The sequence below is a fragment of the Scyliorhinus canicula genome, chromosome 4, assembly GCF_902713615.1.
Source record: "Scyliorhinus canicula chromosome 4, sScyCan1.1, whole genome shotgun sequence".
NCBI lineage: Eukaryota > Metazoa > Chordata > Chondrichthyes > Carcharhiniformes > Scyliorhinidae > Scyliorhinus > Scyliorhinus canicula.
Window position 1 is genome coordinate 195,962,558 of NC_052149.1, and position 26,681 is coordinate 195,989,238.

The 26,681-nt window shown below is 43.8% G+C and overlaps 1 protein-coding gene across 6 annotated transcripts; it reads left to right on the forward strand.

Moving 5' to 3' along the window:
- Nucleotides 1-20: 20 nt before the first annotated feature.
- Nucleotides 21-26,210, forward strand: yipf5 (Yip1 domain family, member 5). 6 transcript variants are annotated; one of them, XM_038795821.1, is made up of 6 exons: nucleotides 21-232; nucleotides 3,620-3,744; nucleotides 5,106-5,219; nucleotides 7,739-7,884; nucleotides 10,252-10,433; nucleotides 25,152-25,327. In XM_038795821.1, the coding sequence occupies exons 2-6, from the start codon at nucleotides 3,687-3,689 to the stop codon at nucleotides 25,312-25,314; spliced, it is 663 nt and encodes a 220-aa protein (XP_038651749.1). In that variant the 5' UTR covers nucleotides 21-232; nucleotides 3,620-3,686; the 3' UTR covers nucleotides 25,315-25,327. The 6 variants fall into 6 exon arrangements, with proteins under 6 accessions (XP_038651749.1, XP_038651748.1, XP_038651746.1 ...); XM_038795820.1 differs by having other exon boundaries at nucleotides 25-232; nucleotides 5,059-5,219; nucleotides 25,152-26,210; XM_038795818.1 differs by having other exon boundaries at nucleotides 62-213; nucleotides 5,059-5,219.
- The last annotated feature ends 471 nt before the right edge of the window (nucleotides 26,211-26,681 follow it).

A 26,681-nucleotide genomic window follows, 5' to 3' on the forward strand; every position in this document is an offset into this window, starting at 1 on the left:
GGCTTCAAAGTTTGTTGGGGCGGAAGGTTGCATCCGGCCCAGGATTTTAAACTCGGTAGTTTTTTCGGTGGCATTTACTGGTAACTGCTGCCCGTGTTCTGTAGGTGGTGTTGCGCAGGCGTGTGAGGGACGGAAGTGATGTGGTGGTGTCGGTGGCAGCGTTCGAGCGGCTTCCTGTGGTCGCTTTGTCCCAGTTTGTAACAAAGTATCAGAGTGAGTGGATACCGGACAGGTAGGAGTAGCAACATGTCCTCCCCCTCCCGCACTGCCTGATGTTGCAGCCACACAGTCTGCCTGCACTTTACTGACTGCCCTCCGCCCTGCCACTCAGCCAATTAAACCCGGAATCTGCAGCACCCACCTAGGCCACTCTAGTCCACGTCGATGTCTCACACCCCAAACTGGCCCTTCCTCCCACTCCCTGTGTCTTGACTCGATGTTGTATCTGGGGCAGCTCAGAGCTTCGCAACCTTGTCTCCAGCCCGACTTCTGGAATGTCCACTTTGACTACGCACTAGGTAGCGAGCTTGTGTCCGTGCTTTTGACCTGAAGATGTTTCTGTGTACTTGTACGGACCAAAGTGTGTTTTGTAGAATCCTGATCACCAAAAAAGTCAAGAGAACATACAGTGCAGAAGGAGGCCATTTGCTCCACGGAGTCTGCACCGACCCACTTAAGTCCTCGCTTCCATCCTAACCCAATAATCCCTCCTAACATTTTTTGGACACAGGGCAATTTAGCATGGCCAATCCACCTTACCTGCACGTCTTTGGACAATCGATCAATTTTGCTTTAAAATGTTGTGGGCATTGCAAGTTTACAGTCATGTCTTGTGGTGCTGTACATGTATGCTTTACACAATTAGCTGCAGCTGGGATGAGAAGGAATGCAAATATTTGATTTCAATATTGCAAGTGCTAAATTGTGTCTAGCTGTAAAGCAGTTTACCAGGCATAATTTGGTCCTCACTACTTCTCATTCAACAACAAGGATATCTTTGGGTTTGCTGCACTATAATTTCGTCTTGTATTGCAAATCTGATTATGGTAAAACTTTGGTATCCGTTTGGCACCTTCATTTCACTCTGCAGACTTTGCACCAAACCTGATGAATCAGAAATTATTTAGTATGTTGGGTGCGGTATGGATATTCTGTCCTGCAGTTGATCTGTTATCTTCATTATTGTAAGCATTCACAGGCTAAAGGGCAGGTGACTGAATGTTTTGTTGCCAATGACATCACTGAGTCTTCTGCTGGGAAAAGTTCAATTACAGTCTGGGCTAACTTCAGTTGGTGGAGAAGTATATTGTATTTGCTTCTGCTTATTGGAACGACATGAAATGAATCATAGAATTTACAGTGCAGAAGGAGACCATTTGGCCCATCGAGTCTGCACTGGTCCTTGGAAAGAGCACCCTACTTAAGACCATGCCTCCACCCTATTCCCCGTAATCCCACCTAACCTTTGGGACCATAAGTGGCAGCCTAGCATGGCCAATCCACCTAACCTGCACATCTTTGGACTGTGGGAGGAAACTGGAGCACGGAGGAAACCCACGCAGACATGGGGAGGAAGTGCAAACTCCAGATGATCACCCAAGGCCAGAATTTAACCCGGGACCCTGGAACTGTGAGGCAGCAGTGCTAGCCATTGTGCCGCGTGCTGCCCATTACGCCATGAGGACCATGTTATCTCATGGATCAGCTGTTAGCTGCATGTGGCTGATTTATAATCTCGATGTCGCTAATTGCATTTTTGAGAACACTGTTGGGTGTGTGTGATCATAGAATCAACAGCGTAGAAAGGCCATTCAGCCCATCGAGTCTAATCCGGCCCTTGGAAAGAGCACCCCACTTAAACCCACACCTCCACCCCATCCCTGTAACCCAGTAACCCCACGTAACCTTTTTGGACACTAAGGGCAATTTCGCATGGCCAATCCACCTAACCTGCACATCTTTGGACTGTGAGAGGAAACTGGAGCACCCGAAGGACACCCACGCAGACATGGGGAGGACGTGCACACTCCACACAGACAGTGACCCAAGCCGGAATCGAACCTGGAGCTGTGAAGCAACTGTGCTAAACACTGCTACCTAGCTGCCCTGTGATCTCAATACCTATTTATACGCATAGTGTGTACATCTGCACTTTTTGTTGGCAAGATGAAAAGAAGGGTGTGATTGATGTGTGCACTTTATTTTCTTGGTTGGCACATACTGGCTAGCTACTAAAATTGCGTGTGACACTGGTGAAAATGCAACACTTCAGCATTATGGAAGCACCAGCAACACCGCATGGAGAGTGGAGATATAATTGTTGTTCACCCAATTGGAATATGTTTCCAGCCTGTTGAGAAAGAAAAGCCAAGCAGTAAAGGAAAAATCATACCCAGTTGCATCCTAGATGAAGAATAGGGATGGGTCTTGTTGCGAGTCCACATTTTCAACTGTTTTGATCATGTCAAAGCACTTTCTGCAACTGGTGGGCAAAAAAATGCAAAATTGGGCAGCACGGTAGCATAGTGGTTAGCACAATAGCTTCACAGCTCCAGGGACCCAGTTTCGATTCCCGGCTGGGTCACTCTGTGCGGAGTCTGCACGTTCTCCCCGTGTTTGCGCGAGTTTCCTCCGGGTGCTCCGGTTTCCTCCCACAGTCCAAAGATGTGCGGGTTAGGTGGATTGGCCGTGCTAAATTGTCCTTGGTGTCCTAAAAGGTTAAGTGGGGGTTGCTGGGTTATGGGGATAGGGTAGATATGTGGGCTTGAGTAGGGTGATCTTTGTAAGGGCCGGTGCAGACTCGATGGGCCCAATGGCCTCCTTCTGCACTGTAAATTCTATGATTCTATATACAGTGTTTTCCCAATCTGTGGCAAGAATTTTAAACTTTGCTGAGTGGGAAATACTGGAAGCTTTTGCACTGAATGGTGGTGGATGTCTATCAAATAAATGTACACAAAGTATATTTACCTGTATTGCATGCAAACTGATTACTAACATTTATGCATGTGGCTAAAATGGACGAGTGGCTAGTCGTGACTTGGATTATGAGCTTTGCTTAGGAAGGGTTGTGCCCATAGTTCTATCACTCCAATTTCAGTGGGTTGGGCTAAAACAACCTGACCATTATGCCAATGTGTTTTATCAGAGCTTCAATCAGACTTGTTTTTTGCTAGTGGTTGAGCTGCACACCATGTGGTCCCTCTCGCAGGTTCCTTCACTCCTAAATTGTGACCAAGTTATTAATTTGTTTTTTTTAACTTGGTGTGCAGTTATCTATTCTCGTGGTGACTTAGTTTCAGACAATGACAGATTTATTTTATGTTCATGTACTTGAATAGCAATTTAAAAATGGGCTGTGTTATTATCCCACAGCTCCCTAACTTCTGTGCATTGGGGGTTACGGCGCCAAAGTCGTGCTAAACTACCACTCTCTATTTCTTACATGGGTACCCATGTCTTTTATGCATCATATTGTATTGCTCATGCTCTTTTGGTTTAGTCAGCATTGAATTATCAAAAATATTCTGTTGAATGTCTGCATTATATCAAACAAGAAGAATCACTATTACTTTGTTATGAAGGGTTAAATACTTGTTTGTTTTTATTTTTCTTGTAGGGAGTTATTGCAATGGCTGAATTTAATAATTTCAACACAGATTTCTTTCAGTCAAGTTATAGCATTGATGATCAAGGACAAGGATCTTACGACTCCAATGCTGCAGGGGATCCTCACCAAAACAGGTCAGTGCTCGAATCAGTACCCACAGGAAAATACTCATCAAATATGGCTCATGGTTGGGAGCTAGACTCTGGTGCCATTCAAGCAGGATATATACGACAATTTGAACATTTTGTAATATTTACAGTGGTGATGGATGGCCACATTGTAGTTCAAACAACTTTTTAATTTGGACGCGATAAGCTGAGTGGCTGCCTGTGCTGTGTCATGTGATCCAGCAGACATTTGAGGGGACTATTTGCTAATTACATCACAAGGTCTTTCAGTCCTCTGCAGTGAAAATAAAAAACATAATTCGTCTTCATTGGTATTTTCAAATTTTGTACTATAGCATTAAAAGAGATGAAATACCCACAGTGCTGGATCTGATGGTATCTCTGTTTGTGAAATGCCCTTTGAAGCTGTGACCTAAATTCTCTCAGCTGTGTGAGCAAAAATGATTAATCTCTGAATTCTATCTTTCTCATTCCTGTTCAGTCAAGGATTCAATGGAATTGAAGGAACAAGTAACCATAGTGAAGAATTGAGAAAAATGATGCTGAAAATAAAATCCTAGAATAATGCAGGATAGGAAGCCATTCAGCCCATCATGCCCACTCTTTGGAAGAGGCATCTAATTAGTCCTACTTCCGAGCTCGTTCCCCTTTCAGCCACTCAGTTTTTAAAAGTAAAAAATAAAATTTCCTCATGCCACCTCTCGCACTTTGGCTAATCACCTTAAGTCTCTGTCCTCTGGTTACTGACCCTACTGCCTGAGTCAATGTAGAGTTTATACGTTCTCCCCATGTCTGCGTAGGTTTCCTCCAGTTTCCTCTCTCAGTCCAAAGATGGGCCGGTTAGATGGACTGACCTTGTTTATTTTTATTTTTTTTAATGTCCCTTTGTGTCCAAAAAGGTTAGGCAGGGTTACTGGGTTACAGGATAGGGTGGGGGCATGGGCCTAGATAAGGTGCTCCTTCAGAGGGTTGGTGCTGACCGTTGGGCCGAATGGTCTCTTTCTGTACTGTATGGATTTTATGGCGAAAGCATGCCTCATTAACTCATATCAAAACCATTGATGGTTCTGACACCTCTGTCAAATCATTTTTCAGCATTCTCTGTGCTCTGGAAGCAATCCCATTTTCAGACTCTCCATACACAAGAACCCTTTGTGTACCATTCAGCACCTTCAAAGAACAGGATCTCTGACAGGAGGTGGATATAAGTTAAAAGCCACACCAAGAGTTAGAAACATCATGATATCCTAATTGGTACAGTGACCAGAGTGTGTGACAGGAAGAATGTCTAATGTCCTTTTCAATCTTTTTTGCGTGCAGGCAGTATGACAGTCACACTCAGCCAGCTGGATATTTTTATCCAACAGGGTCACAACAGCCATACACGGGGCAAATCTATCAACCTACACCAACCTTCACTCCTAGCTCTCCACAGTCAGTATACGGTAACAGTTTTGAGGATGAAGCACCATTACTAGAAGGTAAACATTACATGAGTAAGGAACTGCTGTAAAAGTGCATTGCGTGACTTGTGCTTTTTATTTTTAATATTTACCAATCCAATGGAATGTGGCTAGGTTCCAGTTGCATAAATCTTCAGTTTAGCATGCCGGGCTAATGTTTACCAAATATTTCAGGCAGCACGGTAGCATAGTGGTTAGCACAGTTGCTTCTGGGTCCCAGGTTCGATTCCCCGCAGGGTCACTGTCCGTGCGGAGTCTGCACATTCTTCCCGTGTCTGCGTGAGTTTACTCCGGGTGCTCCGGTTTCCTCCCACAATCCAAAGATGTGCAGGTTAGGTGGATTGGCCATGCTAAATTGCCCTTGATGTTCAAAAAGGGTTGCTGGGGGGGTGGGGGGCTATGGGCTGAAGTGGGATGCTCTTTCCAGAGTCCGGTGCAGACTCGATGACCTCAATGGCCTCCTTCTGCACTGTAAATGCAATGAAATTTCAATATTTGTGTGGGTAGCGCCAGACGGTTTGATTAGCAGTAATCCGCCTCTCCCAACTAAAAGACAGTAAATCTGAGTTTCTTGTTCAATGTTACCTGCGTTTGCAACTTATTTCAATCTTAACCTTGGGAACAGTATTGAGTCTGGAAAGTTATTTTTGTAAATCAATAAACTTAATGCTTCCTGAAAATATTGCTAATTTCTTTACCCCTCCACCCTTGATTGGTGCAAATCCACAATCGCATAGCTAAGGGGCTGACTTAATTTCCAAACCTTTGCTGTAAACTAACAGTTTAGGACTGTAAAATGGGGAACAGGAAATGCACCCACTAATCTTTGTGACCTTGTGTTGATGTGCTTGGACCTGATGTAGCATACCTATCCAATTGCATGGTTCATGTTGCAGTTTGCTGAAATAAGCTATAGAACCCGAACTGTGGCCCCGCATTAAATTTGTTGTTGGAAAACAGAGTCAAATCTGTGACCTTCCAGACTTCGTTGGTTACTGACATACCAGATAGCACCGTTGCCCGTAGGGATTAGGCTGCTTTAGTTCCCTCTGCCCATCACTGGAAAAGTTCATATACTTTTAAATTGTTAACTTTTTCATGTAATCTGCAGGAAAGTTAAGTTTGTGTTGAATGGTTGCTTCACAAATGCATGCAACTGTATGGGGTAGTATGTTATTTCTGTTTAAAACATTGGGCAGGATTCTCCGGTCTCCGACGCCGAAATCGCGTTCAGCGATCCGCCGGAGAATCCCCGTTTGCGTCGAAATCGGGGCGGTGCCACTCTTGCGATGCTCCGCCCTCAAGCACAACGTCGGGAAGGCCTCAGCATGTCACCTGAGGCCTTCCCCTGACGCACCACCCCCCATGGGCCGAGTTCCTGATGGCGTAGAACACGTAACCTATTTATTTTGCTGAACCCGACGTGGCGGCTACGGACTGGGTCCAGCACCGCCACAGTCAGGTGGGAGCCGTTCCGCGGGCAGGGGGGCTTTGGCAGGGGCTGGGGGCACTGGTGGGGGGTGTTCCGGGGGTGGCGAGCCTGGTCAAAGGGGGGGTCAGGTTTTGGCAGGCCGGGACCGTGCGTGGTTGGCGCTATGTTGCATGGCGCGACCGCTGCAGGCAATTCTCTGGCCTTATCCGCAGCTAAAGCCGGGGTCTGTGCGCTGTGTGGCTGCTAGCCACCCCACCAGACGGAGGATCGGTGCAATTTTTGCACCCTTTATTCGGGTGTAAAACGCTGCTCTCCCACGTCGGCGTCAGCACTTAGTCTTCAAATTGGAGAATCCAGCCCATTGTGTTTCTGTTTTTTCCAAGTAGTAGTCATGTTAGTGTAGTACTTGACTAGAAAGTACATTTACCAGTCAGGTGTTGCATGGCTTGTGTTGCACGTGTGTCAAGTGAGAGTACCTTTAAGAAATGGGTGTTTAAGAAATGTACCCTTTTAAGAAATGGGTGTTTATCAGTGATGTCAGTGTGGATGGAGCTGGGATGTCTGTCAACTTTTTACTTTCGTTTTGGGCTGTTTGTTGCAGGGTGTGTTTTAGTTTTGTTTTCAGAGATGGATAGCTGCAGTCACAGCCTGAAGGTGTATGAGTCTCTCTCTAATCTAAAGACTGCAAATCAATCCTTTGGTGATTTAAAACTAATAACTGCTCTCAGTAGTGACTTTAACCTGATGTGCTTCTGTTAAAAGTTATTTTCTTAAGTCTTCTGGAAAGCTTAAAAGATTACTTAGTGTTGTATTCTGTGGGGGTTGTATTTGAATTGATGGTTGCTAAGATGTTCACTGTATGTTTTAAAAAGGTTAACTTGAGTTAATAGAATAAACATTGTTTTGCTATAAAAGATGCTTTTTCATTTATGCTGTACCACACCTGTAGAGTGGGCCGTGTGCTCTCCATACCACAATCTATTAAAAGTTGTGGGCCAGGTGAACTCCATGATACCCTTTGGGGTTCTTTAATCCCTGGCCCATAACATGTGTTTAATGCCCTGTATGACTTTGTGATTTTCTTTTGAATTCTATAATTCTGTAGAACTGGGAATTAACTTTGACCACATCTGGCAGAAAACACTGACTGTCCTCCATCCACTGAAAGCAGCAGATGGGTCCATTATGAATGAAACTGACCTGGCTGGGCCCATGGTTTTCTGCTTGGCATTCGGAGCCACCTTATTGCTGGTATGCAACACTTGGTATTTTGGTGATGAGCTAATCATACATTTTACATTTGCCCTGTTAAGGCCTGGATTTTATACTGATAAGATGCTATTTGTCCGACACCCAGAATTGAATGAGCAGAAGTTTCCTTTAGTTAAATATTAGGAATACTGAAGGCACTGTCTTTGATCCTTGCCACCAACTCCAACCCTTAAACCATAAAAACTGAAAACACGGGAAATACTTAACAGGGCAGACAGCATCTGTGGAGAGACAAAAGAATTGATGTTTCAGGCCGGTAAAGTTTTGTCAGATGTCATTAGCTCTGTTCCTCATTCCACCTGTGCTACCTGAGCTTCTGAGTATTTCCAACGTTTTTTCTTTTATTATTTCAAATTTACCACATCCACAATATTTTGTTTTTGGGCTACACCGTTTTCCATGCCACTATCTGAGGCTGGACCTGATTGTTTGCAACCTTTGTACCGTGTTTGATGCCGAGCTAAATTCTGTCCCCATATCCACTCCATAACCATGATGGTCAAGTTCAGTCTCCATAACAGTGCCTCTGCTTCTGCTCATCTGTTGCCGGAACTCTCATCTGTGCGGTTGCTATCCCCAGATTAAACTATTGCAATATCCTGACTAAGCCTTCCACCTGCACCCTTCATAAACTGCAGTTAATTGAAAACTTTATTGCCTGGGGTGGCGCAGTGGTTAGCACTGCTGCCTCATGGTGCCGAGGACCCGGGTTCAATCCCGTTCACGGGTCACTGTCCGGGTGGAGTTTGCACATTCTCCCTGTGTCTGTGTGGGTCTCACCCCCACAACCCAAACATGTGCCTGATAGGTGAATTGGCCAGGCTAAATTGTCCCTTAATTGGAAAAAAAATAATCGGGTACTCTAAATTTTTTTTTTAAAAAAGAAAACTGTTTAGAAAACTTTCCCGTATCCTAGCTTGAATCTTATTTTGTTTTGAACTGCTGTTGGCATTATCCTGATTGAAATTGCCTTGTGATCTGAAACTACTGTGTTTAAGACCCTTTTTAAACTCGCGGAAGCAATCAACACTTGTGATTTTGATAGCCTCCCAGTGACTTGCTGAAAGAGTGTCCATCAACATGAGCTGAGGGGGGAAAAGCATCTGGCCATACTTAGCCATGCTAACTTTTTGGTTGAATTTATCCCACCCCTTTCACCAAAACTTGCTTAACGAAGTCTTTCCACTTTTGCAAGGTACCAGAGGTCAACCTATTGCAGAAGTACTTAACAGCAGGGATCTCTTTTTCTGAAGTGAGGTGGTGCAGAGATGTGTAAATTGAATAGGTTATTGTTGAACTTTTGTACATGCCAAGGTGGCACTGCCATCCTGAGAAGAACATCCAAGTTCAGCATTAAGTTCAAAATCAGATGTAGTGTGGGTTTAGTGCAGTGAAACCTTGTAAGCTGTCTAAAGCATACATCTGAACTGCAAGAAAAAACTTGCAACAGCATTTTTATACTTGTCTAAATTGCCCAGTGCCTGTTTCTTTTTTAAATAGTATAAATACACATACAACGGTACCATATTTCAGGAAAATCTTTATGATAAAGAAGAAAAGACTTCTCAGGGTCACAATGGTCAGAGTCTATGAACTACATTGTGTAGGAAATAGAACATTACAACGCAGTACAGGCTCGTCAGCCCTCGATGTTGCGCCGACCTGTGAAACCAATCTAAAGCCCATCTACACTATTCCATTATCATCTATATGTTTATCCAATGACCATTTAAATGCCCTTAATGTTGGCAAGTTCACTACTGTTGCAGGCAGGGCATTCCACGCCCTTGCTACTCTCCAAAGAACCTACCTCTGACATCTGTCCTATATCTCCCCTCAATTTCAAACTATGTCCCCTCTTGCTAGCCATCACCATCCGAGGAAAAAGGCTCTCACTTCCACCCAATCTAATCCTCTGATCATCTTGTATGCCTCTATTAAGTCACCTCTTAACCTTCTTCTCTCTAAATGTTGATGTTGCAGTTTACTGTGGCAAAGGAGTGAAGTTAGTGGCAGAAGTGTATGTAATTATAAAGCCCTGGCACATTATCTGAAATGTTCTGTTCTATATAGTTAATTGTAAAGCAGTGGGGAATTTTCACAGCACAGAGGAGACATTCCATCATAAATACTGAATCTGAGATGTGAGGAAAGCATTGGATCCTTGGTGGTACTGATCTTTCAGCTGTGAGCCAGTTGAATGCAACATTTTACCACCGTTCATCTTACAAATTTGATGCTTTTTGTACTCTCAAAGACAACATAGAAACCAGCTACATGGTACTTTTGTAATTAAGTAAGCTGTTTCCATATCCGAATAAACATTGCCTTTTTAATTCCTTCTAGGTTGGTAAAATCCAGTTTGGCTATGTGTATGGTATCAGTGCTATTGGATGTCTTGGTATGTACTGTTTGTTGAACTTGATGAGTATGACTGGAGTGTCCTTTGGCTGTGTGGCCAGCGTCCTTGGATACTGCCTGCTTCCGATGATTATCCTGTCAAGTTTTGCTGTAGTTTTCTCCTTACAGTAAGTATCCAACCAAATGCTAGCAGAAACCTTTTAATTAAACTTCCCAGAGACACTATTTCATTTGTAAATGTCGGAACAAGTAAAAAGTATGTCTTGTATGATTTTGTTAAAAGTATTCTTATGTGAACCCTATCATTTTGTTATATTTATATAGATGTTGGAATAGATATTTTGAATATACATATGCTTTCCTATATGTATGGTTATGAATCCTGCTGATATTCAATGGATTGGCCATGCTAAATTACCCCTTAATTGGAAAAAAAAATTGGGTACTCTAAATTTTTAAAAAATTCATCAATTCATCACTCCTCTCTATGTTATAGTCTCAACCTTGCCCCTCACCTGAGGTGTGGTGATCCTCGGGTTAATTCACCACCAGTCAGCTCTCCCCCTCAAAGGGGAAAGCAGCCGATGGTCATCTGGGACTACGGTGACTTTACTTTCACAAGCACTCCTTGACCCCCCCATAATCATTTGGTACAAGCATTTCTTGACCCCCAGTAACCTTTTGATACAAGCACTCCTTCGAAACAATCATAATTGATGACTTGCTCCAACCAATTTAATCTTGATATTCTTTTCCTCTCTCACATTTGTTTCGCACTAGCAAGGTCAATCATTCAACATTTTTCACTTTTGCTTTTTGTAGAGTGGTATGTTTTCCAGCAAGGAATGATTATTTATGTAACATTCAGTTGACACCTTTTGTATAGAATTTACTCCCAAAATATTTATCAAATAGAATCCCGGATTCAAAACTTCCACAAGAGCCAGTGTTTCTGTGGGTAAAATATTTTTTAAAATTTTCTTAGCTTCCCAGGCTAAAGGACAACATTTTTCAATTTAACCCACCAAAGATAATATGGAAGCAACTTTAATAAGACACGGAGAGTCCATGGACGGCACGGTAGCATGTGGTTAGCACTGTTGCTTCACAGTGCCAGGGGCCCAGGTTCGATTCCTGGCTCGGGTGACTGTGTGGAGTAGTCTCCCCTGTCTGCGTGGGTTTCCTCCGGGTGTTCCGGTTTCCTCCCACAAGTCCCAAAAGACGTGATTTGGACATTCTGAATTCTCCCTCCGTGTACCTGAACAGGCGCCGCAGTGTGGCCACTAGAGGATTTTCACAGTAATGTCATTGCAGTGTGAATGTAAGCCTACTTGTGACACTAATAAAGATTACCGTGTAAAATAAGAAACAACGTTTTATTTAGACAAATAATATGTACACTGCCCGGGAGATTCCTTCCTGGGTTCCAAACTGAGATTGGTGCCTTGCTTGCTGACCTTATACACATTGGTTACTTGAGATACTCCGCACCTAGGGTGGGAGCTTGTACTCAGCACGGGGAAGATGAGCATTCTTACCCCATAGGTTCTGTTTGGGATATTACACCAACTGCATTCTAATACCCATCAGGAAGACTAGCTTGGGGGCATCATGCAAATTTCATTTTCTTTGGGTCATCCAAAGGTGGCATGCATTTCTCTATTTTTGTAATGTTTCATTTGCCCTTAAAATACCTTGACTTTAGGGAGATTCATTGTTCTGCTTTGTTCCAATACCAGGCAAGCATCGATCTTATCGAAGTGCATAACCAATCGAACTGACCAATGAAGCTTTGTGACTGCTTTGTTTCTTCTTAAGATATGGCATCATTGAAATAATGGCCCCTAAATAAAGTTGCTGATTTAGAGCTCATAGAATCATAGAATGCCTACAGCACAGAAGGAGGCTATTCGGCCCATCAAGTCCGCACCGGCCCCTGGAAAGAGCACCCTACTTAAGCCCACGCCTCCACCCTATCCCAGTAACCGCACCTAACCTTTTTGGACACTAAGGGGCAGTTTACCATGGCCAATCCACCTAACCTGCACAACTTTGGACTGTGGGAGGAAACCGGAACACTCGGAGGAAACCCAAGCAGACACGGAAAAAGTGTAAACTCCACACAGTCGGCCTATGCCGGAATTGAACCCGGGTCCCTGGAGCTGTGAGGCAACTGTACCACCGTGCCGCCCAGTTACTCAGACCTGCTCTGTTTTCGTGCCTAAACCAATATATTTAAAGCCCCTAATGCCTGACTTTCAACCTTAAATTCATTTTAATCTTATCAATAATGCACTTCTCAAATTCCACAGGAGCACCCCAACATGTGTATCTCCGAGTCACTCTTCAAATTTCCGAGCAATAGCCTCACTATAAATCCCATCTGCAAGTCCAGTTTTGGGACAAGGCTGTGTATCTCCAAGAAGGTACTTCAGAATAAAGTAATTCCTTCCAACTATCTATTTCCTATTGTTTTGCCTCTCCTTGTTTATTGGCAACCACCAAAACTTTGTAGTCATGAGAACTCCTCTAAGTTCTATCTCAAGACTGTTCTGTCATATTCCTTTCATTGTATAATCTGTTCAAACTGCTGCCTCTCTTGCACCTTGTCATTGGGACTTCTACTGTCGGAGCTCTCTCATGCATGTTCGAGGACTCTTTCTCTCGTGCATGATTGTTTTCCATAAGACTAACTCTCAGATCCACTATTGGAACTCGCACTGTTTTTTCTTACTTTCCATACTTTTAACTGATTCTGTCAGTCCATGAAGTTCACGTTTTTACCAATAATTAAACTGCCCATTAGGTTGCCCCACATGTCCCACAATAGTTTAATCTCTAATCACTGGACCCTTTTGGAACATGATGTCACTTTTTAAAAATCAATTTATGGGATGTGGGCGTCGCTGGTTACACCAGCATTTACTGCTCTTTAGAAGGTGGTGGTGAGCTGCTGCAGGCCCTGGTGCTATTAGTGAGGGAATTCCAGATTTTTGATCCTGCGACAGTGAAGGAACGGCGATATATTTCCAAGTCAGGATGGTGAGTGATTTGGAGGGGAACCTCCAGATGGTGGTGTTCCTAGGTATCTGCTACTCTTGTCCTTATAGGTGGTAGTGGTTGAGGATTTGGAAGGTGTTGCCTAAGGAGCCTTGGTAAGTTACTGCAGTGCATCTTGTACATGGTACACACTGCTGCCACTGTTTGTCAGTGGTGGAGAGATTGAATGTTTGTGGAAGGGGTAGCAATCAAGCAAGCTGCTTTGTCTTGGATGCTGTTGAGCTTCTTAATGTTGTTGGAGCTTCACTCATCCAGGAAAGTTGAGAGTATTCCATTACACTCTTGACTTGTGCCCTGTAGATGGCAGACAGGCTTTTGGGGTCAGGAGGCGAGCTACTCGCCGTAGGAATCCTAGCCTTTGACCTGTTCTGGTAGCCACAGTATTAATATGACCAGTCCAGTTCAGTTTCTGATCAATGGCAACCTCCAGAATGTTGATTTATGAGAGATTCCGCAATGGTAATTCCATTGAACGTTGGGGAGTGGGGGTGGTTAGATCCTCTCTTGTAGGAGATGATCATTGCTTGACACTTGTGTGGTGTGAATGCAACTTGTCACTTGTCAGCCCAAGCCTGGATATTGTCCAGGTCTTGCTGCATTTGTTCATGGACTGCTTCATTATTTGAGGACTTGTGAACGGTGCTGAACATTCTGGAGTCATCCGCAAACATCCCCACTTCTGACCTTATGATGGAAGGTAGGTCATTGATGAAGCGGCTGAAGATGGTTGTGCCTAGGACACAGTGGTGTCCTGGAGCTGAGATGATTGACATCCAACCATCACAACCATTTTCCTTTGTGCCAGGTATGATGCCAACCAGCAGAGAGTTTCCCCCCTGATTCCCACAGACACCAGTTTTGCTAGGGTTCTTTGATGCCATACTCGGTCAAATGCTGCCTTGATGTCAAAGAGCAGTCACTCGCAACTCGCCTCTGGCATTCGGCTCTTTTGTCCATGTTTGAACCAATGCTGTAATGAGGTGAGGAGCTGTGTGACCCTGGTGGAACCCAAACTGAATGTCCGTTAGCAGGGTTTTTTTTGTTTTTTTTTTAGAAATACAGCACAGAACAGGCCCTTCGGCCCACGATGTTGCGCCGAACTTTTGTCCTAGGTTAATCATAGAATTTTGGACAATTTTTCATGGCCAATCCACCCAACCTGCACATCTTTGGACTGTGGGAGGAAACCGGAGTACCCGGAAGAAACCCACGCAGTCACGGGGAGGATGTGCAGACTCCACACAGACAGTGACCCAAGTCGAAATCGAACTTGGGACCCTGGAGCTGTGAAGCAATTGTGCTATCCACAATGCTACCGTGCTGCCCTTAAGAAGTTAACCTACACTCAATTATTCTACCCTAATCCATGTACCTATCCAATAGCCGCTTGAAGGTCCCTAACGTTTCCGACTCAACTACTTCCACAGGCAGTGCATTCCATGCCCCCACTACTCTCTGGGTAAAGAACCTACCTCTGACATCCCCTCTATATCTTCCACCATTTATCTTAAATTTATGTCCCCTTGTAATGGTGTGTTCCACCTGGGGAAAAAGTCTCTGACTGTCTATTCTATCTATTCCCCATATCATCTTATAAACCTCTATCAAGTCGCCCCTCATCCTTCTCCGTTCTAATGAGAAAAGGCCTAGCACCCTCAACCTTTCCTCGTATGACCTACTCTCCATTCCAGGCAACATCCTGGTAAATCTCCTTTGCGTCTTTTCCAAAGCTTCCACATCCTTCCTAAAATGAGGCGACCAGAACTGCACACAGTACTCCAAATGTGGCCTGACCAAGGTTTTGTCCAGCTGCATCATCACCTCACGGCTCTTAAATTCAATCCCTCTGCTAATGAACGCTAGCACACCGTAGGCCTTCTTCACAGCTCTATCCACTTGAGTGGCAACTTTCAAAGATCTATGAACATAGACCCCAAGATCTCTCTGCTCTTCCACATTGCCAAGAACCCTACCGTTAACCCTGTATTCCGCATTCATATTTGTCATTCCAAAATGGACAACCTCACACTTGTCAGGGTTAAACTCCATCTGCCACTTCTCAGCCCAGCTCTGCATTCTATCTATGTCTCTTTGAAGCCGACAACAGCCCTCCTCGCTATCCACAACTCCACCAATCTTCGTATCATCTGCAAATTTACAACTCCCTCATCCAAGTCGTTAATGTAAATCACAAACAGCAGAGGACCCAGAACTGATCCCTGCGGTACGCCACTGATAACTGGGCTCCAGGCTGAATATTTGCCATCCACCACCACTCTCTGTCTTCTATCGGTTAGCCAGTTTGTTATCCAATTGGCCAAATTTCCCACTATCCCATGCCTCCTTACTTTCTGCACAAGCCTACAATGGGGAACCTTATCAAATGCCTTACTAAAATCCATGTACACTACATCCACTGCTTTACCTTCATCCACATGCTTGGTCACCTCCTCAAAGAAGTCAATAAGACTTGTAAGGCAAGATCTACCCCTCACAAATCCGTGCTGACTATCCCTAATCAAGCAATGCCTTTCCAGATGCTCAGAAATCCTATCCCTCAGTACCCTTTACATTACTTTGCCTACCACCGAAGTAAGACTAACTGGCCTGTAATTCCCAGGGTTATCCCTATTCCCTTTTTTGAACAGGGGCACGACATTCGCCACTCTCCAATCCTCTGGTACCACCCCTGTTGACAGCGAGGACGAAAAGATCATTGCCAACGGCTCTGCAATTTCATTTCTTGCTTTCCATAGAATCCTTGGATATATCCCGTCAGGCCCGGGGGACTTGTCTATCCTCAAGTTTTTCAAAACGTGCAACATATCTTCCTTCCTGACAAGTATCTCCTCGAGCTTATCAGTCTGTTTCACACTGTCCTCTCCAACAATATGGCCCCTCTCGTTTGTAAATACTGAAGAAAAATACTTGTTCAAGACCTCTCCTATCTCTTCAGACTCAATACACAATCTCCCGCTACTGTCCTTGATCGGACCTACCCTCGCTCTAGTCATTCTCATATTTCTCACATATGTGTAAAAGGCCTTGGGGTTTTCCTTGATGCTACCTGCCAAAGATTTTCATGCCCTCTCTTAGCTCTCCTAATCCCTTTCTTCAGTTCCCTCCTGGCTATCTTGTATCCCTCCAGCGCCCTGTCTGAACCTTGTTTCTTCAGCCTTACATAAGTCTCCTTCTTCCTCTTAACAAGACATTCAACCTCTCTTGTCAACCATGGTTCCCTCACTCGACCATCTCTTCCCTGCCTGACAGGGACATACATATCAAGGACACGCAGTACCTGTTCCTTGAACAAATTCCACATTTCACTTGTGTCCTTCCCTGACAGCCTATGTTCCCAACTTCTGCACTTCAATTCTTGTCTGACAGCATTGTATTTACCCTTCCCCCAATTATAAACCTTGCCCTGTTGCACGCACCTATCCCTCTCCATAACTAAAGTGAAAGTCACAGAATTGTGGTCACTACCTCCAAAATGCTCCCCCACTAACAAATCTATCACCTGCCCTGGTTCATTACCAAGTACTAAATCCAATATGGCCTCCCCTCTGGTCGGACAATCTACATACTGTGTTAGGAAAGCTTCCTGGACACACTGCATAAACACTACCCCATCCAAACTATTTGATCTAAAGAGTTTCCACTCAATGTTTGGGAAGTTGAAGTCACCCATGACTACTACCATGTGACTTCTGCACCTTTCCAAAATCTGTTTCCCAATCTGTTCCTCCACATCTCTGCTGCTATTGGGGGGCCTATAGAAAACTCCCAACAAGGTGATTGCTCCTTTCCTATTTCTGACTTCAACCCATATTACCTCAGTAGGCAGATCCCCCTCGAACTGCCTTTCTGCAGCTGTTATACTATCTCTAATTAACAATGCCACCCCCCCCACCTCTTTTACCATCCTCCCTAATCTTGTTGAAACATCTATAACCAGGGACCTCCAACAACCATTTCTGCCCCTCTTCTATCCAAGTTTCCGTGATGGCCACCGCATCGTAGTCCCAAGTACCGATCCATGCCTTAAGTTCACCCACCTTATTCCTGATGCTTCTTGCATTAAAGTATACACACTTCAACCCATCTCCTTGCCTGCAAGTACTCTCCTTTGTCAGTGTTACCTTCCCCACTGCATCACTACGTGCTTTGGCGTCCTGAATATCGGCTTCCTTAGTTGCTGGACTACAGATCCGGTTCCCATTCCCCTGCCAAATTAGTTTAAACCCTCCCGAAGAGTACTAGAAAACCTTCCCCCAGGATATTGGTGCCCCTCTGGTTCAGATGCAACCGATCCTGCTTGTACAGGTCCCACCTTCCCCAGAATGCGCTCCAATTATCCAAATACCTGAAGCCCTCCCTCCTACACCATTCCTGCAGCCACGTGTTCAACTGCACTCTCTCCCTATTCCTAGCCTCACTATCACGTGGCACCGGCAACAAACCAGAGATGACAACTCTGTCTGTCCTGGCCTTTAACTTCCAGCCTAACTCCCTAAACTTGTTTATTACCTCCACACCCTTTTTCCTACCTATGTCGTTGGTACCAATGTGCATCACGACGTCTGGCTGCTCACCCTCCCCCTTCAGGATCCTGACGACACGATCCGAGACATCCCTGGCCCTGGCACCCGGGAGGCAACATACCTTTCAGGAGTCTCGCTCGCGACCACAGAAACTCCTATCTATTCCCCTAACCATTGAATCTCCTATTACTATTGCTTTTCTATGCTCCCCCCCTTCCCTTCTGAGCCCCAGAGCCATACTCAGTGCCAGAGACCTGGCCGCTGGGGCCTTCCCCCGGTAGGTCATCCGCCCCAACAGCATCCAAAACGGTATACTTGTTTTGAAGGGGAATGGCCACGAGGGATCCCTGCACTGTCTGCCTGTTAGTTTTCTTTCCCCTGACTGTAACCCAGCTACTCTTGTCCAGTACCTTTGGTGTGGCTACCTCCCTGTAACTCTTCTCGATAACCCCCTCTGCCTCCCGGATGATCCGAAGTTCATCCAGCTCCAGTACCTTAACACGGTCTCTGAGGAGCTGGAGTTGGGTGCACTTCCCGCAGGTATAGTCAGCTGGGACACCAGTGGTTTCCCTCACCACCCACATCCTACAGGAGGAGCATGCAACTGCCCTAGCCTCCATCCCCTCTTACTTTACAGAATTAGCTGCCCCGTGGACCAACTGGACCTCCGCCCTCCGACTCTGCTTCCAGTCAGCTGTACTCTAAACTCCTGGCTCCCTTCACGCTCTTTGATAAATATAGGAAATGAAATGTAAGGAGCACCTTACTCCCTCCTCACCTAACTCCCTCAGTCACCAAACTCTCACTGTAGCACTCAAATGCCACAAGCTCAGCACTCCAGTGCAAACAAAGAATAAGTGCTGCTTGATAGCTCTGTTGATGACTCTTTCCATCACTTTGCTGATGATGTAGACGGCGGTAATTGGCTGGGTTGTGTTTGTCCTGTTTCTTGTGACAGGACAACTGGGCAATTTTCCTCATTGCCGGTTAGATGCCAGTGCTGTAGCTGTATGGAACAGCTTAGCCCGGGGTGCGGCAAGTTCAACAGCATAAGTCTTAAGTACTATTGCCGGGATATTGTCAGGGCACATAGCCTTTGCAGTATCCAATGCCTTTAGCCGTTTCTTGATTTCATGTGGAGTGAATCGTATTGGCTGAAGACTGACGTCTGTGATATACTTGGGACCTCCAGTGGAGACCGAGATGGATCACCCACTCGGCACTTCTGGCTGAAGATTGTTGCAAATACCTCAGCCTCTTCTTTTGCACAGATGTGCTGGACTCCATCATTGAGGATGGGGTATTTTTGGAGCCTCCTCCTCCATTGATTGCCCATCACTATTCATGGATGGATGTGGCAGGACGCAGAGCTTCGATCTGATGCGTTTGTTGTGGAATTGCTTAGCTCTATTACTTGCTACTTGTGCTGTCTGGCACACAAGTAGTCCGGTGTTGTAGCTTTTGCTCCTCTATGCTCTTGCTCCTGGCTTCACAGCGTCAGGGGTCCAGATTCGATTCCCGGCTTGGGTCACTGTGTGTGCGGAGTCTGCACATTCTCCCCGTATCTGCATGGGTTTCCTCCGGGTGCTCCAGTTTCCTCCCACAAGTCCCAAAAGACATGCTTGTTAGGTGAATTGGACATTCTGAATTCTCCCTCCGTGTACCCAAACAGGTGCCGGAGTGTGGCGACTAGGGGCTTTTCACAGTAACTTCATTGCAGTGTTAATGTAAGCCTACTTGTCACAATAAAGATTATTATTATTATTTTGTTCCTCAGAACTGTCATCACAAAACACGAGGTGCCTCATTATCTTCTATTAGCTGTTCACATTTTGTGTTTGTAATCAATTGCAATTAACCATGAAGAATAAACCTTCATAGTTTGGTTACAATGTTAGATAATCACTCCCTTAACATACACTCTACAGCATTACCAGGCCTTGACGTACACTATATCCCAATAATTGTAGTCTATCTCAGGTCTTTTATGATGCTGGAGAACTCTCCAAATATTTTCTGAGACCTCCGCTTTCTCCCTGTGTGTAAAACATTCAAATGTGCAGTGGAAATAGAACTAATAGTCACCCCTTTAGGCAAGCGGAATATCGCCCAGCAAAAGAAGTAATCTGTGATTCCTCCCACTGATCAATTGATAGGCAGCATATCCTCCAACCATCTGAAGAAAATTCTTTCAATGAACTGCCCATTCTAGTTCAGTTGTCAACTTGCATTTTTTTTAACTGTTATTTTATTTAGCATTTCATCTATTACCATGTGGGCAGCACGGTAGCATAGTGGTTAGCACAGTTGCTTCACAGCTCCAGGGTCCCAGGTTCGATTCCCGGCTTGAATCACTGTCTGTACGGAGTCCGCACGTTCCCTCCGTGTCTGCGTGAGTTTCCTCCGGGTGCTCCGGTTTCCTCCCACAGTCCAAAGATGTGCGGATTAGGTGGATTGGCCATGCTAAATTGCCCTTGGTGTCCAAAAAGGTTAAGTGGGGTTTACGGGGATAGGGTAGATACGTGGGCTTGAGTAGGGTGCTCTTTGTAAGGGCCGGTGCAGACTTGATGGGTCAACTGGCCTCCTTTTGCACTGTAAATTCTATGAAATTCCATGATCTATGACCATGTGATTCCCTTCAGAGTCCATTGGGGATAGGGGTTGGTTTAGCTCACTCAGCTAAATTGCTGGCTTTTAAAGCAGACCAAGCAGGCCAGCAGCACGGTTCGATTCCCGTACCAGCCTCCCTGGACAGGTGTCGGAATGTGGCGACTAGGGGCTTTTCACAGTAACTTTATTGAAGCCTACTTGTGACAATAAGCAATTTTCATTTTCATTTCATTTCATTGCTGAGAGGACTTTCAGTTGCAGTATTCGTGATCACAATATTCATGATTTCACACGTGTCCCTCCTCAACGCCATCAGCAAATTCCCATCCATTATCAGTCAGAAACTTAACTGGTGCCCCATGTCCAGCCCCTATCCATTTCTCTAATTATCTACACCCTTTTGTCCTTCCCATGTATACCATAGATTAAGCTGAATGCCATGGGAAGGCTTACAGTAGGATATGAAAATGAAATGAAAATCGCTTATTGTCACGAGTAGACTTCAATGAAGTTACTGTGAAAAGCCCCTAGTCGCCACATTCCGGCGCCTGTTCGGGGAGGCTGTTACGGAAATATGGTGGTGTCCTTCCATACCTTTCACACATTTCACATTTTGCACTAATCTCATTGAACCCTGTATTCTCCTCATCAACCACACCTGCATCCTTTAGCAGGTCTTTGACAATGGTGAAAAAATTGTCTGTGCAGCTTTAAGACGGTTGGCTTTCTTTCTCTCTTGATTCTCATTACACGATGCAATTTCTCTAAAATTCTGATCAGAAACATCAAGTTTTATTAAGGGTGTATACTAATATCCAATTGGTAAACTACCGATGCACTGACTTTCCAAAAGTAATCTCTTTATCGTGCTCCATGTCCGGTTTAATTTGTGCCTCTTTCATGGAAGGCTTACTTAGCAGCAACACTAGAGACTACACCTGCACTAATAAAGTGGCACATTCCAGTTATTTTGCATGGAATCGCCACTCAATGCCCTCAAAGTGGTGTCACCCCGAACCAAAAGCAAGTTCGAACTCTCTGACATTACATTGACCCTCACTACTGAGTGAATCTAGATAAATGATTTGGCCAATCTGGTCCATACATTGTTTTTTTTTATAAATTTAGATTAGCCAATTATTTTTTCTAATTAAGGGGCAATTTAGCGTGGCCAATCCACCTACTCTGCACATTTTTGGGTTGTGGGGGCGAAACCCACGCAGACACGGGGAGAATGTACAAACTCCACACGGACAGTGACCCAGAGCCAGGATCGAACCTGGGACCTCAGCGCCGTGAGGCGGTTGTGCTAACCACTAGGCCACCGTGCTGCCCTGTCCATACATTGTTGAGGTGCAGCCAGTATCCAAAGCCTCTGTTAAATGAATCTGCAACTAGTCCATTAATCACTGGATCAAAACTTCTTGTGACGTTACATTTCTTTCAGAGTAATCATCATCTCCAAATGCTTTGTCATGGATCACTTCAACAATCCTGCTTTTTTGCTGTTGGTAGTTGATTGCATAGTGTTATTTTTGGTCACACCTGAACACCTGTTAATTTTTCCTCTGGCTTTCCTGGGATTCATACATCTACAATTGCTGCTTTAGTGGTATTCAGATCTGCCACAAGTGCTATCACTCATTGTTTCCATCAGTAATTCTTCCTTTGTACTAGCACGCGTGAAGATTATTCTGATGCCACAATCATTGAGTCCTCCATTCTTGGTGACACCACAGAATGTCCCGTTTTTGCCATCAGGGCTGCTAGAAATGACTGCTTCTGCAGGAATATTTTCAAGGTGGCAGATATCTGCTCCATGGTGGATATAATGTGGGGAAAATGTCCACTTTAGCAGGAAGCCTGGAAAAGCAGGATACTATTTAAATGGAGAAATTGCAAACCTTGTGGTAGAGAGGTGATCTGTGTACACGAGTCACAAAAAGTTAGTATGGAGACACAGCAAGTGATTAAGATGTCAAATTTAATGTTGCCGTTTATTGCAAGGGGAATGGAATATAAAAATAGGGACGTTTTACTGCAGCTGTACAGGCCATTGATGAGACCATATCTGAGAATACTATGGTTTCTTTGGTCTCCTTATTTGGAAAAAGATTCAGTTGCATCAGAAGCAGTTCAGAGAATATTAATTCGACTCATTCCTGGGATGAAGGGCATTTCCTATGAAGAAAGGTTGGGCCTGTGGTAAGGTGCCTGAGACACCTTATCAGAATCCAGCAACATGAATGCGAGGACTGAACAAGGAATTTCCAAAATGAATTTCTGCAGTCTTTTCGAAAGTCCATGACACGATTCTTCAGGGATGACCATTTATCTTTCGAAATTGATCAACGTTTGACAAGACCTTGTGGGCATCCAATACATTATCGTTCAGGTAAATTTAATCCTTAAAACCTAATAGAAGAGTCAATTCTTCCTCCGAATCCAACTGACTGGCATCCAGCTGACTTTTGTTAGGAAGATGATGCCAAGGCCAAACCTTGTTTCCCCTTTGGTAGAGATGTAACCCATGACCACGTATTCACTACATTCTTCTGCCAGTCATAAAGTTCAGACTTTGAACCTTATGCCCTGACAATATACACTTGCTTTCAGCTATTCTTCACAAAATTGTTAACCTTCTGTTCATTTTTCTTCTTGTTTCCAACATCCACCTTTTAGATAACCATTCTCTGCCACCTTGTTAAACTTGTGACTGCCAGTATGTGACGGAGGAGACCAGCAGTTAATCTTTACACAGTTCAGATTTATTTGGAAAGTGAAAATTAAATGTGTAAATCTGCTAAGCTTACTCACTATCCCAGTATCAATAGGTTTCCTTTATATGCTCTTTTTTTAAATGAAACCTTAAATAAAATAATAAAAGTGGGTGACAGCCTCTGATGGGACACTGTAACAAAAATAGAATGTTCAAATGTAGGCTTATCTGATTAAATTAAAATGGTGTTCCGGGGAGTGATGATGCACCAGAGTGCCTGCTTTTATGTGCTTGAGTAATGATGCCCTCCACCTGTTTTATCTTTATCCTTAATTTATAAAGTTAACAAGACCAACTGCTGTGCTTGGTGGGCTTGTACGGGCTTACAGGCAGAGATGAAAGCTGCGGAACAATAAATTGCAACATGAAAATTCTGCATTGGTCCAAATGCTGTGCTTTTTCTGCTTGTAGTACAGATAGCTCAGGACAACCAAGTGGGCACAAGTACTGCTGGAATTTAACCAGCTAAGTCCATACAAGCTCAGCAGACCTGCTACTTAGTCACACTTGGACCACGTTGCCAATTAAAGGTTATACTTGTAGGATTATCTAGACCAAGTGAGCAGAATGCTCGCATCAGTGATAGATGGGCCCTGAAGGGTTAAATTACGACCAGGCTAGCTTGGCACAGTGATATGCAGCATCCTGGGGCATCGGGGATATCTATCAACTTGGTTCAAATATTTAACAACTAATTGTACCCCAGGGGATTGTCCTGAATTATAGTTTCCATAATCAGGCAGTGGGTCTTTTAAAGTAATTGAATAAAGATGAGATGCCAAAGAATGGGTTATGATTTATCTCCAGCAAAGACAGTTTTATATATTTGGAAATGTCTGTGACAAAATGAAAATTTGTTTTGTAAATTGCTAAACTTCTACCCAGGTTTTAAGTGTAACAATATGACTGGCATATTAAATGCTTTATCTGAAAAGTTCTTGCTTCCCCAGACTGGTTTTGCTGTAAAGCAGACATTCTGATTTAAGGGAACTTGATTTACATGAGTAAAAAACATTTTAGTATAAATATTGAACAGTTTAAAACAGGAAGCTATGTACATGAACATGAAAGGTATGATTTGATTAAATATTTAATTGCCTCTCGGAGCTGCTTCACAAGTTACTACCTTAATTGGCTAATCATAAACTGCAGATGCTAATGCGATTGTGCATCTGTTTTATGGTGAAAAGGCATGCAAGGCAGGCGGTAAATGTATATCAGCACTTTTATCATTAAGGTTTTACAGTCATTATTTCACTGCTGTAAAAAAATCTAAATATTTGTCTCAATTCAAAATACCGCGAAGGCGTTGTACCAAAGCAGTGTTTTCACACAACTATTCTAGTTTTCAATCAAATTCCTATCACGTTGGGGCAGCACGGTGGCGCAGTGGGTTAGCCCTGCTGCCTCACGGTGCCGAGGTCCCAGGTTCAATCCCGGCTCTGGGTCACTGTCCGTGTGGAGTTTGCACGTTCTCCCCGTGTTTGTGAGAGTTTCGCCCCCACAACCCAAAAGATGTGCAGGCTAGGTGGATTGGCCACGCTAAATTGCCCCTTAATTGGAAAAAAATGAATTGGGTGCTCTAAATTATTTTTTAAAAATTCCCATCATGGAGACCACAGTGAAACATTTGCACTTCTCTCCACCATGCTTGCACTGCCATCTGCTGGGAATGGCCAAAGTGAAGCCTGATTTGACATGGATTTGAATTTCTCCATAACGTTCAGTTTTATTATAGGAAATCTTATATTTTAAATTTGTTCTTCTAAATAATATAGTACAATTAGATGTAATTGAGTATTTGGTGTATTTAAGGAAACTGTTAACCTCAGGCATTTATTTAAAAACATTTAATGTCGAATACCTAATGTTATGTGTTCTTATTCCACCAGAGGAATGCTGGGAGTAATTATTGCTGCTATGGTTATTGGCTGGTGCAGTTTGTCGGCATCTAAAATCTTCATCTCCGCCTTGGCAATGGAGGGACAGCAATTACTGGTGGCATATCCTTGTGCTTTGTTGTATGGAGTTTTTGCTCTTATCTCGGTTTTCTAAATGGCTTTGAATGGAATATGGCTCCGTGTTCTGAACTCAAAACTGAAATGGGATGCAAGCGGTTTAAAAAACTTTCCAGCTTCCTGCCAACAAAATTGTTGAAACTCTTCTGTTTCCAAGTTTCCGCGGAGCAATTGGACAAACGCCTTGTGTTCTTAAATTTTTGCTTTACATGCCACAAAAAAATACCCATTTCAGTGGTCGGAGATGTCTTGAGTACAGATTGGAAATCAAAATGTTTTGTCTTTACTTTTGACAACAGGTTTCACTAATGGGGATTATAATAATGCATTAAGTGGTTTCACCTCATTACCTTGTAATGCAGTTTCACCATAACATGGGCACACAATTTCCACTGGTTCGGACAAAATGTTTTATTGTGAGCTGGGTTGTTGGGAACCTCTGGAAAGTATTCCTTCAAGAACCATTTAAACAGAGAAACTTACTGTACTCAGTGGTATTTATATCTGTAGCAAGCACTGAGTGCAGTATTGAAAAGCAACATTCAATATTTAAATTCCATTTCTTTATCCATCTGGTAGATGGACCAAAATAAATTTCTCTTTGAGGGTGAGAGAATTTTAATGTGGGGAGGGGAGGAGTTACAAAACGTGTTCTACACCTATACGTTGTCAAAGAAAATTCCCAGTGCTGCAGAGAGCTACTTCATGTCTTGCTTTGCAGCATAGTTACAGTTCTCAAATTAAAGTTATAATTTTGCCAGTGTTTATCTGCGGGGGGGGGGGGGGGGGGAAGAAATTTCATTCCAGCTCCAATCTGTAAATTTCAGATATTTTAATTTTTTTTATGTTGCCTGTTTTTGTTTCGTTCTCCTGTTTAAGCATCTTGCCCTATCCAGTACATTTGTAATAAATTGGTTAATTTCTTGTTCACTACATGGGTAATGTTGTTATTTTGTCAGTAACTTGGTGGAATCCTGTGCTGAACTAAACAGAATAAAATTTCCTTTTGCCAGAAGCACACACTTATCCTATCATAACACTAGGAATTTAAGCAGTATTCCTAAAAACCTCAAATCGCGGCTCAATATTCAGCATCTTAACTTATCCAAGCTCGTCACATTGTTATCTGGATTAATATTGTTGAGGCTGGAATTTCTGCTGCGGGCAAACCTTTTGTTCTAAAGAAAGTTTAAAAATGAAGATTATTTTGCAGAAAAATACTTTTCACTCCCCCTCGGTACAGGTGACAATAAACAAATCCAATCACTTTGTGTATGGTTTTTGATTAGAGCCATATATAATTACACATTTGCTGACTCTCATTGCTAAAATTGTAGGCAATGATTGTTATTGACTCATTGAAAGTTTTCAACTCCTACTGTTTTGAACAGATCACCCAAGCAT

What these genes read in the sequence shown, in the direction of transcription:
- yipf5 (XM_038795820.1), top strand. Translation starts at nt 3,632, where the DNA reads ATGGCTGAATTTAATAATTTCAACACAGATTTCTTTCAGTCAAGTTAT. An exon ending in GGGGATCCTCACCAAAACAG is followed by an intron (nt 3,745 to 5,058) that starts GTCAGTGCTCGA and finishes TTTTGCGTGCAG; the next exon opens with GCAGTATGACAGTCACACTC. An exon ending in TCGGAGCCACCTTATTGCTG is followed by an intron (nt 7,885 to 10,251) that starts GTATGCAACACT and finishes AATTCCTTCTAG; the next exon opens with GTTGGTAAAATCCAGTTTGG.